Genomic DNA, 14,161 nt, shown 5'->3' with positions numbered 1-14,161 from the left:
CTTGAACTTGGGTACGCTGAACTGGACTTTCGTTGGCGATAGATTCAAGAAAAGCTGGAACACTTTGTCAGGGTTAGATAACTCTTTCTCTGTCGAAGGAAGGAACAACTAGTTAGGGTTAGATAACTCTTTCTCTGTCGAAGGAAGGAACAACTAGTTAGGGTTAGATAACTCTTTCTCTGTCGAAGGAAGGAACAACTAGTTAGGGTTAGATAACTCTTTCTCTGTCGAAGGAAGGAACAACTAGTTAGAGTTAAATAATTATTTTAAGAGTTTCTTTCAGGCATCTATTCAGGGTTGGTGGTGGTGGGGGGGGGGGGGGGGGAAGGGGGAGGTCTGAAGAACGTCTACCGCCCCCCCCCCCCCAAACGAAATAGGGGATTCATGTAGAAAAAACATACTTTTACCAGTGCCCCCCCCCCTGGAAAATTTAGTGCATCCCCCACCCCCGGAAAATTTCAACCGGTTTATCTTACGAAGAGAGGAATATAAATACATACCTACACGCACTCAGGCACACACACATGAGCACGCACTCCCTCACACAAACCTGATCCCCCCCACACACATATGTATGTGTTGTATTCAGTTCTAAATGAACGTTGGTATGTGCTACAAGTCACACCACCACCATTTAAGACAAGCTGTGACCAACGTAAACGCTCATGTGCACGTACCCAAACTAGTGATCCCGTCCATCTTGTGGGGTAGGGCGATGTACAGACTTATCCTCCCGCCCTTGAACGGCATTTCAACCACGTCCACGGCCATAGAGTTATCTTGCTTGTAGTTCATTGTTCTGTTGTCATTCATCATGTCCACCTGTAATAATAGTTAATTAATTAACAACAAGAGCAACTACGTTAATAATAATAATAATAATGATAATAATAATAATAATAATAATAATAATAATAATAATAATAATAATAATAATAATAATAATAATAATAATAATAATAATAATAATAATAATAATAACAATAATAACAACAATAATAGGCAAAATAATAATAACAATACTACTACTACTACTAATAATAATAATATTAATAATACAAATTATTATTCTGATAATGATGATGCTAATCTTCTTCTTCGTTCTTAATTTTTAGTGTTGGGAGGGATCGAGCCTTATCTGCCAGAGGGTTTGAACTTTTTTCGAATTTATCAACTATGAGCTTTGCTGACTCGACCACGATTCCATCACAATTAAGGATTACGTGTCAACTGGTTATGCGCCATTGAGGCCATTGCCTCCGATTTCAGCCTGCTTGTCTTTTTGGATTTGCTTCCATAGCATTTGTTCAACCAAGAACAAACTACAAGGGAACAAGGGGAACAGTTGTTTGATTTTGGCTGTCCCCAGCTAACGAGCCTCATCTGTCCGAGGGTTTAGCAACAATGAGCTTTACCGACTCGACCACGCCGACCCCTATGATGCTAATGATAATGATGATTATTTTTGGTTTAGAGCGGACGTTATTTTTATGAAGTTGTCGCTCCGGATTTACGAAACATAACATATCCTCGACTGAATGATTAATACATTTTTGTGTGTGTTTGACAGTTTGTAACATTTTAGTCAGATTAATAACTTTAAAAAAATAATCCTACATCAACAATTTTATTTCCCAGTTTGTAAAAGGTTTGTTTCGTTGTTGACTCCGGTAAAAATTTCTTTTCCCAAGTTCCGTTGAAGAAGATTGCACTGAGTAGCATCAGCTGTGTGTCCATGCTTATACTTCCTGTAAGAGAAAAAGAAAACCCAAGAAAAAAATACAGTTGAAGTTAAAACATTTTAAAATCTAACATACACCTACAGAGTCCTGTTTATTTCCTTGCTTTTAACATATTTTCCAGATGCAGTTAATATTTTTGCCTCTCATGCCATTTTAACAATTACTTATTTCGATTCTTTTTATTTTTTTTTATTTTTTGTGTGCATTAAACACCTAAAAAAGCAGTAATAGCCTATATATATATATATATATATATATATATATATATATATATATATATATATATATATATATATATATATATATATATATATATATATATATAAACATATATATATACATACATACATACATATATACATACATATACATATATATACATATATAAATAAATAAATATATATATATATATATATATATATATATATATATATATATATATAAATTATGAAATTATGCATAATATCCTTTATAAATTGCGAATGTACATTTATAAATAATTAAAATACGAATTAATTTGGTTCCAATATGAATAAAACTTAAGACCAGACACCATGTATCTACCTTTTGGAACCATATCTTGGATCAGGTCCTCTGTAGCGTTGGCAATGAAGTCGTTGATGGGTTTTTCAGGTCCGCCCGGGTAGGCGAAGTTGAGATGGTCAAACATGGCGAAGAAATCTTTCTTGACCATCGCCTGGTAGGTTGGCTTGATGGTCAGGGAGGGGTTGGTGTACACAGCATTGGCGATGCGGATGTCAACGAATGGTACACTGTTCAGCTGGTGGAGATGAAGGTTGTTAAGTGAAGTATGGGATGGCGTGGTCTAGCGGTAGAGCGTAGACTGCTAAACCGAAAGTCTCGAGTTCAAACATACAAGTATATAGGAATATATGAATATGTGTTGATGATGATGGTGATAATGGAAACGATGATTATGCTGATGATGGTGATAGTGAAAACGACGATGATAAGCGGAAAAAATTGAACGTTGGTGATAATGAAAATGATCATAGTGATTCTGGTAACGATGCTGCTAATGATGCTGATGGCGATAACGATGATAGTCAAAACGATGATGACTATGGTAATACTAATAACGGTAAGAAAGAATTTTATATATGGTAAAAGATGACGATCATGGTAATGACGGCGTGAAACTTATCGACCAGTTAGCAAAAAAAAAATGGGGGGGGGGGGAACAATAACCCTCAACCTTAGGTTTTAACACACAGCTTCAACTTCTAAACGTGAGTACCTCTTGAGTGAGCATCCTGTAGTCGGCGTTGGGCCAGACCCAGTGTGTGTTGTAGCCCAGTGTCTTCAGCATCTGTGAGCGGGTCTCGCCCTTTGCACCCAGCATCGCCATAGACATGGCTGAGTGGATGCTGACATGGGACAAGAGAGGCGTCAGTTGTCAGCGGTTAGTGGGTTGTAGTGTTGTAGATAGGTTAAGTCAGGACAGGTTGGTGTGTTGGTTCTAGCCCAGGTGTGTAGGTTTCTAGACCAGGTGTGTAGGTTCTAGCCCAGTAGGTTCTAGCCCATAAGGTTCTAGCAAAGGTGTGTAGGTTCTAGCCATATAGGTTCTAGCCCAGTAGGTTCTAGCCCAGTAGGTTCTAGCCCAGGTGCGTAGGTTCTAGCCCAGGTGTGTAGGTTCTAGCCCAGTAGGTTCTAGCCCAGGTATGTAGGTTCTAGCCCAGGTGCGTAGGTTCTAGCCCAGGTGTGTAGGTTCTAGCCCAGTAGGTTCTAGCCCAGGTGTGTAGGTTCTAGCCCAGGTGTGTAGGTTCTAGCCCAGGTGTGTAGGTTCTAGCCCAGGTGTGTAGGTTCTAGCCCAGTAGGTTCTAGCCCAGGTGTGTAGGTTCTAACCCAGGTGTGTAGGTTCTAACCCAGGTGTGTAGGTTCTAACCCAGTAGGTTCTAGCCCAGGTGTGTAGGTTCTAGCCCAGGTGTGTAGGTTCTAACCCAGGTGTGTAGGTTCTAACCCAGGTATGTAAGTTTAACCCAGGTGTGTAGGTTCTAACCCAGGTGTGTAGGTTCTAACCCAGGTATGTAGGTTCTAGCCCAGGTGTGTAGGTTCTAACCCAGGTATGTAAGTTTAACCCAGGTGTGTAGGTTCTAACCCAGGTGTGTAGGTTCTAACCCAGGTATGTAGGTTCTAGCCCAGGTGTGTAGGTTCTAACCCAGGTGTGTAGGTTCTAACCCAGGTATGTAAGTTTAACCCAGGTGTGTAGGTTCTAACCCAGGTGTGTAGGTTCTAACCCAGGTATGTAGGTTCTAGTCCAGTTGTGTAGGTTCTAGCCCAAGTGTGTAAGTTTAACCCAGGTGTGTAGGTTCTAGCCCAGGTGTGTAAGTTTAACCCAGGTGTGTAGGTTCTAACCCAGGTGTGTAGGTTCTAACCCAGGTATGTAGGTTCTAGCCCAGGTGTGTAGGTTCTAGCCCAAGTGTTTAGGTTCGAACCCAGGTGTGTAAGTTTAACCCAGGTGTGTAGGTTCTAACCCAGGTGTGTAGGTTCTAACCCAGGTATGTAGGTTCTAGCCTACGTGTGTAGGTTCTAGTCCAGTTGTGTAGGTTCTAGCCTACGTGTGTAGGTTCTAGCCCAGGTGTGTAGGTTCTAGCCCAGGTATGTAGGTTCTAGCCCAGGTGTGTAGGTTCTAGCCCAGGTGTATAGGTTCTAGCCCAGGTGTGTAAGTTCTAACCCAGGTGTGTAGGTTCTAGCCCAGTAGGTTCTAGCCCAGTAGGTTCTAGCCCAGGTGTGTAGGTTCTAGCCCAGGTGTATAGGTTCTAGCCCAGGTGTGTAAGTTCTAACCCAGGTGTGTAGGTTCTAGCCCAGGTGTGTAGGTTCTAGCCCAGGTGTGTAAGTTCTAACCCAGGTGTGTAGGTTCTAGCCCAGGTGTGTAGGTTCTAGCCCAGGTGTGTAGGTTCTAGCCCAGTAGGTTCTAGCCCAGTAGGTTCTAGCCCAGTAGGTTCTAGCCCAGGTGTGTAGGTTCTAGCCCAGGTGTGTAGGTCCTAGCCCAGTAGGTTCTAGCCCAGTAGATTCTAGCCCAGGTGTTTAGGTTCTAGCCCAGGTGTTTAGGTTCTAGCCCAGTAGGTTCTAGCTCAAGTGTGTAGGTTCTAGCTCAGTAGGTTCTAGCCCAGGTGTGTATGTTCTAGCCCAGTAGGTTCTAGCCCAGTAGGTTCTAGCTCATTTGTGTAGGTTCTAGCCCAGGTGTGTAGGTTCTAGCCCAGGTGTGTAGGTTCGAGCCCAGGTGTGTAAGTTTAACCCAGGTGTGTAGGTTCTAACCCAGGTATGTAGGTTCTAGCCCAGGTGTGTAGGTTCTAGCCCAGGTGTGTAGGTTCTAGCCCAGGTGTGTAGGTTCTAGCCCAGGTGTGTAGGTTCTAGCCCAGGTGTGTAGGTTCTAGCCCAGGTGTGTAGGTTCTAGCCCAGGTATGTAAGTTCTAACCCTGGTGTGTAGGTTCTAACCCAGGTATGTAAGTTCTAACCCTGGTGTGTAGGTTCTAACCCAGGTGCGGGGGTTCTAGCCCAAGTTGATCCGTAGTTGGGACTTAGTCTTAATGGTATTCGTCCCTACTTCCGGACTAATATACACATTTACATTTACAACGAGATTGTACATGTGAAAATATAATGTGCACATAAATCTGTACCTAAACCATCACATTCACATACATCTACACGTACACATCTCCACTCGCACACACACACACACACACACACACACACACACAGTAGGACTCACCGACAAACATCTGCACACACCTACTCACATCTACATCCACACATCTCCACACCTACCCAGATACACAGCACATACCCACACCCATCACCCACAAACCTACTCCCACTCAAACTAACTCATACAAACCACACACTGATCCCCACTCACATACACCTGCCCATACCCACACATCTACCCACACATCTGCACACACCCACACATAGTCTTACCTAAAGGGTGAGTACACAACATTCTCCTTATCTAAAGCAACTCTTTGATACAGATGCTGCGAAAAGACTGTTGCATCCCTACTTAGTGTCTTTATCTGACCCACGGCCAAATGCCCAGTGGCCGATAAAAGGAGAAACGCCAGGAACAACATTGCGTCTTTTCTAGCAGTAAAGACAAATCAAGAACTAGAACTGAGTTAATTCAACTGTCACGGGAAAACATAGTTAACTCCCTTTTTAATATTTTCTAGTTTAATTTAGCGGAAAAAAAGTGATTATAATAACATTTAAAAAAAGTAAAGTACATCTTCTGTATTATTTCTAAAACGTGATTTCATTAAATAGCTGTTATTGTTTCTCTTTAACAGAGAAACATCCTTCTATGAATATTTTGACCTTTTCCATTTCTTAAAGCTGTGTAAAATTAAATAAACAAATACATACATACAATATTTTCCTATAAAAATTCTTTAATGTTAAAATGAACACGAAAATTATATTATTTTAAGGCAATGCAAGCAAAAAGTCTTAAAATTACATACCTTAGCTGCAACAAACTAGTTACTACCCCTGTAATTAAAACACTTTTATACCAACCAAAAAGTCAATAGTAATTTGTAACAGGTCACTTACTAGCCAATCCCGTGTAATTTATGTCTGTTGTGGAAATAAAAATAGATTTTCACTCGTGGATACAGCAGTATTTGTTTTTCATCCATCGGATATTTTGGTCTTTAAGAAGAAGAGAAAAAAAAACAACTAATAACCTTTTTAAGTGCGTTCAAAAACCTGATGTGAGTAAGGGTTAGGGTGCATCTATGAAGTTTAGGGGGAGGCGGGTTGAGCATTTGGCTCAACTGATACTGAACTTTAGTTAACAAGAAAAATGCGCGAAAAGTGCGCAAGGGAATTTTAAAAAAAAAGTTATTCAAAAGCTTTGATAATAAGCGATTACATGTAAAATATAGCACACTTAAACAACATATCATGACATATGACCAAAAGAAGACTAGATATCAGTATACTAATTTTGTATTAGCGCATTTTTTTGGTTTGATTTTTTGGTTGCGCATTTATCTGGTACGCATTTTTCTTATATCCTTTGACGTGTTGTTGCTACGATGACGTCGTGAAAGATTTAAAGGAGCCACTTTCTTGTGGTAACTTTATTTGGTAATTTTGATCGACTTTTACCGAACTACTTTTAAAAATCTATTAATTAATTAATTAATTTATTAGGGCTATTTATCAAGCAGTTGGTGGCTGCCCGGTTGGTGAAAACTAAAATTTTATAATACAATGCAGTGGAAGCTGGACGCGCGTTTCTTTTATTTTTATTTATCGGCTATCACTTGACAGCTAATAATAGATCTAACTGCTGATAGCGAAACTTGGCTTGAAATTCGATTTTTTTAGCAATATAAAAAAAATAAATAAATAAATAAACAAACTTTTTTAAAAAAAGTAGTATATTTTTCGATAAATTTACCATCAATATGATGCCCATTTCACCATTGTTCAATATAAAATTTGTGATAAATTTTCTATAAAATATAAAAACAAACAATAAACTAAACGAGGAAGAATGAATCGAAAGTATGCAATTTTCAGACCAATGTGCAGTTCATATTTGCAAAAACAATGCAAGAACGACCGCAAGTACTAGAAAAATGTAATTAAATAATTTATCTAGAGTTGTAGTGGACGGATGATCATAAATGAGTTGCATTGTTTGGAGTGGGGGAGTGGTTATAAGGTAATTAGATAATATTGGTTTTATAAGGTAAGTGGTTATCGCACGTGAAATACAGGTGTACCAGCTGGTGGTCAGGGAGATGACCGTGTGAGCGTGTGAGCTTGGTGTTGTTGATAAAATCAATAATTACAACTAATTAGGTTAATCGTGTGTATAATGAAGTTGGCGTAGGAGGGCGGGGGAGGTTGGGAGATCTGATATGAAGGGGGTGTATGAGGTGGGTGTAGTTGTGTGGATGTGGTTGTATGGGTGTGGTTGTATGGGTGTGGTTGTGTGGGTGTGGTTGTATGGTTGTGGTTGTATGGGTGTGGTTGTATGGGTGTGGTTGCATGGGTGTGGTTGTATGGGTTTGGTTGTATGGGTGTGGTTGTATGGGTGTGGTTGTATGGGTGTGGTTGTATGGGTGGGGTTGTATGGGTGTGGTTGTATGGGTTTGGTTGTATGGGTGGGGTTGTATGGGTGTGGTTGTATGGGTGAGATTGTATGGGTGGGGTTGTATGGGTGTGGTTGTGTGGATGTGGTTGTGTGGATGTGGTTGTGTGGATGTGGTTGTATGGGTGTGGTTGTATGGGTGGGGTTGTATGGGTGTGGTTGTATGGGTGAGGTTGTATGGGTGGGGTTGTATGGGTGGGGTTGTATGGGTGTGGTTGTATGGGTGAGGTTGTATGGGTGGGGTTGTATGGGTGAGGTTGTATGGGTGGGGTTGTATGGGTGTGGTTGTATGGGTGGGGTTGTATGGGTGGGGTTGTATGGGTGAGGTTGTATGGGTGGGGTTGTATGGGTGGGGTTGTATGGGTGTGGTTGTATGGGTGTGGTTGTATGGGTGTGGTTGTGAGGATGTGGTTGTATGGGTGTGGTTGTATGGGTGTGGTTGTATGGGTGGGGTTGTATGGGTTTGGTTGTATGGGTGTGGTTGTATGGGTGTGGTTGTATGGGTGTGGTTGTATGGGTTTGGTTGTATGGGTGTGGTTGTATGGGTGTGGTTGTATGGGTGTGGTTGTATGGGTGTGGTTGTATGGGTGTGGTTGTGTGGATGTGGTTGTGTGGATGTGGTTGTATGGGTGGGGTTGTATGGGTGAGGTTGTATGGGTGGGGTTGTATGGGTGTGGTTGTATGGGTGTGGTTGTATGGGTGTGGTTGTATGGGTGTGGTTGTATGGGTGTGGTTGTATGGGTGGGGTTGTATGGGTGTGGTTGTATGGGTGGGGTTGTATGGGTGTGGTTGTATGGGTGTGGTTGTATGGGTGTGGTTGTATGGGTGAGGTTGTATGGGTGGGGTTGTATGGGTGTGGTTGTATGGGTGTGGTTGTATGGGTGTGGTTGTATGGGTGTGGTTGTATGGATGTGGTTGTATGGGTGGGGTTGTATGGGTGGGGTTGTATGGGTGGGGTTGTATGGGTGTGGTTGTATGGGTTTGGTTGTATGGGTGGGGTTGTATGGGTGGGGTTGTATGGGTGGGGTTGTATGGGTTTGGTTGCATGGGTGTGGTTGTATGGGTTTGGTTGCATGGGTGTGGTTGAACTGGAGTGGCATGCGTGTGATTGCAGTTTATTTTTTCTTTCTAAAATATTGACTGAACTAGGTTAAAATAGAGTATTTCAATCAATTTTTAAATTACAATTTACAGTTTTCAAAAAAAAAAAAAAAAAAAAAAGTCACACTTTTCGACCCCCCCCCCCCCCCCTCCCACCCTCCCGCGCCTTTAAGTTTGACGACATTTTTGAACGATCCCCAAACCAAAAAAGTCACAAGTTCAAGTTTGAACCACCGGGCAGCAGTGTTTCTTCCAGACTTTTTTTCTCCGGGGGGGGGGGGGGGGCAGACACTGTTAAAAGCAGAGGCGTAGCGAGGGGGGAGGGCGGGGGGGGGGGGGGAAGGGGGGGACGCCGACCTTAGGGGGGGGGCGCCAAATTGAAAGTTTGAGGGGGGGGGGGGGTTGCAAATGAAAAGTTGGAGGGGGGGGGGTGCAAATCGAAAGTTTGAGAGGGGGATGCAAATAAAAAGTTCGAGGGGGGGGTGCAAATCGAAAGTTTGTCCCCGGGCGCCGGGAAGGGTCGCTACGCCTCTGGTTAAAAGTATATATTTTCTATAAAAATTCCATTTTGTTCGGGCTGGGGGGGGGGGGGCGGTAGACTTTCTTTGAGGGTGAGATACCTGGAAGAAAGAATAATACACAAAAATTGACGCTAAATTAAAGTGCGAAAGAATATTGCGAAAATATAATATAAAATAGTATCGAACGCATACAACTATTTGTAATGTGCTCCAACTATTCCTAAAGTATCGACTAAACTGAGAATATAGATTAGATATATCTATATAAAACATAAATACATTTGAATCCTACTAAATTAAAAAAATATGTGCAATTATAAAAACTGAATAATTTTGGTACCTGTGCATTTTATGCCTAACTTTAAATGATTAAAATTTCAGATGTCATTATACAACAATTAGTATCGCCAGCCTTTCTTTAGGCCTATAAAACTCGATTTTAAAATAAGAGCTAATTTTAGCCCTGAAAATTCCCATTGAGAAGTTAATAAATAAAAATGGCGACATCGAAATATTTTGGCAATGATAACAAAAAACGGGATTGTTGATAAGGAGAGGCCTTTCAAAATGTAATTTCTACGCATATGCAACTAAGTTTTTGTCTTACCTTAGAGAACTAGTGCTGGAAAAGGCGAAGTATTAAAGCTTTTTAAAATTGTATTCGGATTTCAGAATAGATTTCACATTTCAGTTTAGTTTAATATTTAAATAATAAACTTTAAGTTTATAACAGTAAACAAAGCAAGTGAGTAAACAGTTTAACAGTTGAGTGCAGTCTAGATCTAGATTCTAGATCTAGATCTAGATTCTAGAGTCTAGTATTCTACAGACTACAGTACAGTAACAGTTGAGTGAGACAGTGCGAGTGTCAGTAGACTGTAGAGTGTAGACAGTAGCTGAGTAGACACTAGACTAGTAGACAGTCAAAGTTGTTTCAGTTGAGTAGTTTGATGATAGTTTGTAAAACTTAAACTTTAAAGTAAAGTTAAACTCATAAACTGGTTAATCGTTAATGGTTAAACTCAAACGAAACTGTAGCCTATCTATAGGGCCTATTTAGTTATTAATATTAAATGCTCCTAAAAATGTGAAATAACTACTAAAATGTTAATGCAGGCCTATCTCTATATTGTTATGAGTTACCTTTCTTTCACATTACTAGCCATTGCGGATATTACGTACCAAAGACGATAAATTACCAATATTATTCATATTAGCATATATTCATAGGCTTAAATAAATATTAAATTTATGAGTTTGTCCTATTTATTTTAGTAATTAGTAATTAGGCCTAGTATATTTATTTAGCCTACATAGTACTAGTACTTAGGCCTAAGTGCTAGGGGTAGGGATATTGTAGGTCTATAATTTATACTATAGTTTCAATTTATTGTGATTTGAAAACCAAAGAAGAGGATGTTATTATTACACCGCATTTACAGTTGCGACATGTATAATATAGGCCTACACATCTAGAAAAACAAAACTTATTAGCAATAAACTTATGGGACAAGTTTTTTTTCCCTTCATGTAGCAAGTCGAAACACAGTGTTACAACTTACAAATACAATATGCTTTTAACTTGATGTAGATATAAACTAAACAATAAACCATGACGTTTGACAAATCATATTGCCTAGTGTTTATTTAAATATGTTAGTGCAATACAAAATTGTAATAGGTTTCTTTTATTTCTAGATAAAACATGAACTCAACACAAAATGGATGTTATTCGAGTCGGCCATGTTAAGTCAGCAACAGCATCAACCCCTGTTGTAAGGATAGTGCACATATCAGATACCCATCTCAACCACAATGCCTTAACACCACCACGTCCAATCAGTGGGAACATTTCTATACGAAGAAGTTTAAGCAGCGACACCCCTAATCAGATTGTAGATGAGAAAGGGGTTGCTGCCTTTGAGAGGCAGTCCAGCTCCCTTTTTGAACAGAACAGCGATGTTTTCCACAAGGGTGGGTTTTTTCTGAGCAACGTGTGCAGTTCCTACTCCAGCGCTTATGAGATTCCTTGCGGTGATATTCTCGTTCATTCCGGTGATTTTGATTGGTCAAAGCATTCCGGGGGCATTTTTAGATCAGACAACTTTGAAGAAATAATACAGTTGATGAATGATTTCTTTGATCGCTTTCCTCACAAAGTGAAGCTCTTTGTTGCTGGAAATCATGAAATTTCATTGGATGGGAAAAAGTTACAAGCTGTTCAATCTCGCCTCATCTCAGCAGTTTATCTATACAATTCTTCATACACTTATGAAGGAATTAATTTTTATGGAGCACCATACACTCCATTCAGGCTTATGACAAATGCCAGGGGTTTTATTTGCACGTCTAGAAAAATCGCAGCACATTGGCGAGACATACCATCGAAAACGGATGTACTCATAACCCACACCCCTCCATATGGAATTCTAGACCTGGCAACTGACTGGACTACCCGTAATATTCCTGGGGTAACAAATGCCTTACACAAGGTTCTCCCCAGCTCTTGTTGTGATGTCTGTGGCGTTGAACACCCAGGACAATCTCATTGGGGCTGTCCACACTTGAAAGATGAAGTGCTCATCAGAATCAAGTAAGTATTTAACCTTCCAGAATGTTTCAGTTACCAAATAATAATAAAAAATGTGCTTTTCTAGGTACTTCTATAAAACCAGTGGGTCCTCAAGTTGTATTGAAGCTTTATAGTTGCAATCCCTGACAACAACTTTGGTAGAAAAAAAAACCCACTCTTGTTAGCGCTATTTCCATACTGACAATTGCGATTATTAATTCGTTATTTCTGGATGGATGAATGGATGGATGTGTGTCTGCAGCTTTAAGTCGTATCTCCTCCTCAACGAAGCAATATCGAGGACTACTTCCAAAAGCAAATATGTTAAGCAAGTTCCGAGGATGATTGTGGGAGAAAAAAATTCCCGGAATTCCTTCCTGGATTTCCCGGAAAAGCCAAAAAACCTCGAAAAAATGCAGTTTTTGGCCCATATCTCGGCAACCAGACCACTTAGCGACTTGAAACATTTACCAATCGATTCCTGCCATAATTTAGAACAATATTGCCGAAGAAAGTTTTCAAAAATATCCTTTCGTTCGGTCGCAAAAAATTTGCTGAATATATGATTTATCTCGATTTAAAATTGTTATGGATAACATAAGGAAATTGCGCTTAATTTGTCACTAGACTTTTTATTAACTTGTTTTAATAAAAACAAAAAAACAACAGTTTGTCTGGTTCAACTTTATTTAAAGCATTATCAATTGGCTTTGTTGTTTAGGCAACCTGTTTAAGCTGGATCCAAATTATTCTTTTACATTACACTTTTATTGAGGGTTGAACCACACATTGCAAAAAAAGATTAATTTGGTGTAGTTGTATGTTCAAATCTTTGAGTTCAAAGTTCTATCCAACTTCACACATTTTTTAGCTTTGGATGTTTTGGATTGTTGACTTAAAATTTAGTAAATAAGTCTGGCTACCTTCGGAAGTAAACTCATACGCTGGTTTGTAACATGATGAAAGTCTTGAGTTAGAATCCGGGTTCAAGTCCCTGAGTCCACCCAGCACAGATGGGTACCTAACTCACGATAGGGAAAGTAAAGGCAACTGGGCTTAGTACTGACCTCATTATCCCTTCATATGCCAGGGTCAAAGAAACAGGTGAACTCTACTTCACTTGGCCTATGGACCATCAGTAAAGTCAGGTACCTTGAGACTTAACCTATTAAAAGCTTGTGCTCATTACAGCAACATAGTTAGTCCTGTTTGAATAAATAATAGTGTTCATCATTGTTTGATTTCTTTTCCATTTCTTTCAGACCTCATCTTCATTTGTTTGGACACGTTCATGAGGCAAATGGTGTTCTCACCAAAAAGGGTGTGACTTTCTCAAACTCAGCATATGCCACATTCAAACGGCCTCATATTTTTGACTTTTATACTAACAAGTGATTTTCTGGAGATTTGTGCTCAGTTAAAACAGTTATTTTTGCTTTGCGCTGTTTCAGTCAGTTTGATACATACATATTTTATATTATTGGTATCTGGAAGTCAACTTGATTTTCAGTTTATAAAATACAAAATATTCATGTAATAAACTTTTACATAAGTTCTTTATGGGTTTTTAAGTAGATTTTTATGGGTAGGTATGTTTCTTTGTTGTTCTTTTGTATTCATTAAATACAAAGATATTATTTGAAATGCTAAATATTTCTTTATTGCAACATTTAAAGTAAATATTAGTATAATACTTATATTTTTATACCTTGAATAACTGCTACTCTTACTGTGCAATTATCTTATTCCCTCCCCTTGGTTGTTATATACAGCCAGATGCCACCTAAAATCACATCACTGCTATCTTAATTAACCATGACTTCTGATAATCAACAGTTTTACATTTGAAGTAAAATAAAAGTTGCATCACATTTTGTAGTTCCCCCTTGAAACATAACAAAATATAAATAAAATCTGAACTCATTTTCTGAGGAACGTTATAATTTTTATTTATAGATGATTACACAGAGTAACAGTAACAGTTTTTTTTTAGTAAAATATCTCATTAGTTCTATATATAGTTAGAAATTTATGCATTATACATTTTGGTGATGTGCTATTAAATCATTTAATACTTAATTTTTAATAGGTG

General features: G+C 39.3%; 3 protein-coding genes across 4 annotated transcripts in view; 1 reads left to right on the top strand and 2 right to left on the bottom strand.

Annotated features, from left to right (window-relative positions):
* The window catches only part of LOC131958497 (serpin B3-like), a 7,059-nt gene extending 1,190 nt beyond the window's left edge, over window positions 1-5,869 (bottom strand). The window contains exons 1-6 of the mRNA XM_059323578.1: window positions 5,688-5,869; window positions 3,001-3,130; window positions 2,307-2,523; window positions 1,618-1,748; window positions 678-822; window positions 1-89 (exon numbers count right to left, since the gene is read on the bottom strand). The exon at window positions 1-89 is cut by the window's left edge and continues 100 nt beyond it. Of these exons, the coding sequence (XP_059179561.1) occupies window positions 1-89; window positions 678-822; window positions 1,618-1,748; window positions 2,307-2,523; window positions 3,001-3,130; window positions 5,688-5,839 (864 nt within the window). The 5' untranslated portion in view covers window positions 5,840-5,869. The remainder of the gene's footprint in view (window positions 90-677; window positions 823-1,617; window positions 1,749-2,306; window positions 2,524-3,000; window positions 3,131-5,687) is intronic.
* LOC131958502 (transcription elongation factor SPT4) overlaps window positions 1-10,283 on the bottom strand; it is an 84,758-nt gene extending 74,475 nt beyond the window's left edge. Inside the window, exon 1 of the mRNA XM_059323584.1 lies at window positions 10,277-10,283. The gene's annotated coding sequence lies outside the window, so the exon portion shown is untranslated. The remainder of the gene's footprint in view (window positions 1-10,276) is intronic.
* LOC131958499 (UPF0046 protein K07C11.7) lies at window positions 9,989-13,870 on the top strand. Of its 2 annotated transcripts, none has more exons than XM_059323581.1 (3): window positions 9,989-10,066; window positions 11,196-12,090; window positions 13,332-13,870. In XM_059323581.1, the coding sequence occupies exons 2-3, from the start codon at window positions 11,219-11,221 to the stop codon at window positions 13,462-13,464; spliced, it is 1,005 nt and encodes a 334-aa protein (XP_059179564.1). In that variant the 5' UTR covers window positions 9,989-10,066; window positions 11,196-11,218; the 3' UTR covers window positions 13,465-13,870. The 2 variants fall into 2 exon arrangements, with proteins under 2 accessions (XP_059179564.1, XP_059179563.1); XM_059323580.1 differs by having other exon boundaries at window positions 9,996-10,133.
* The last annotated feature ends 291 nt before the right edge of the window (window positions 13,871-14,161 follow it).

Source organism: Physella acuta, unplaced genomic scaffold (genome assembly GCF_028476545.2).
Source record: "Physella acuta isolate Inbredline_101_S28 unplaced genomic scaffold, ASM2847654v3 ptg001330l, whole genome shotgun sequence".
In the NCBI taxonomy this organism is placed as follows: Eukaryota; Metazoa; Mollusca; class Gastropoda; family Physidae; genus Physella; species Physella acuta.
Note: the sequence above shows the minus strand (reverse complement) of the source record. Positions and strands in the feature narration are given on the sequence as shown.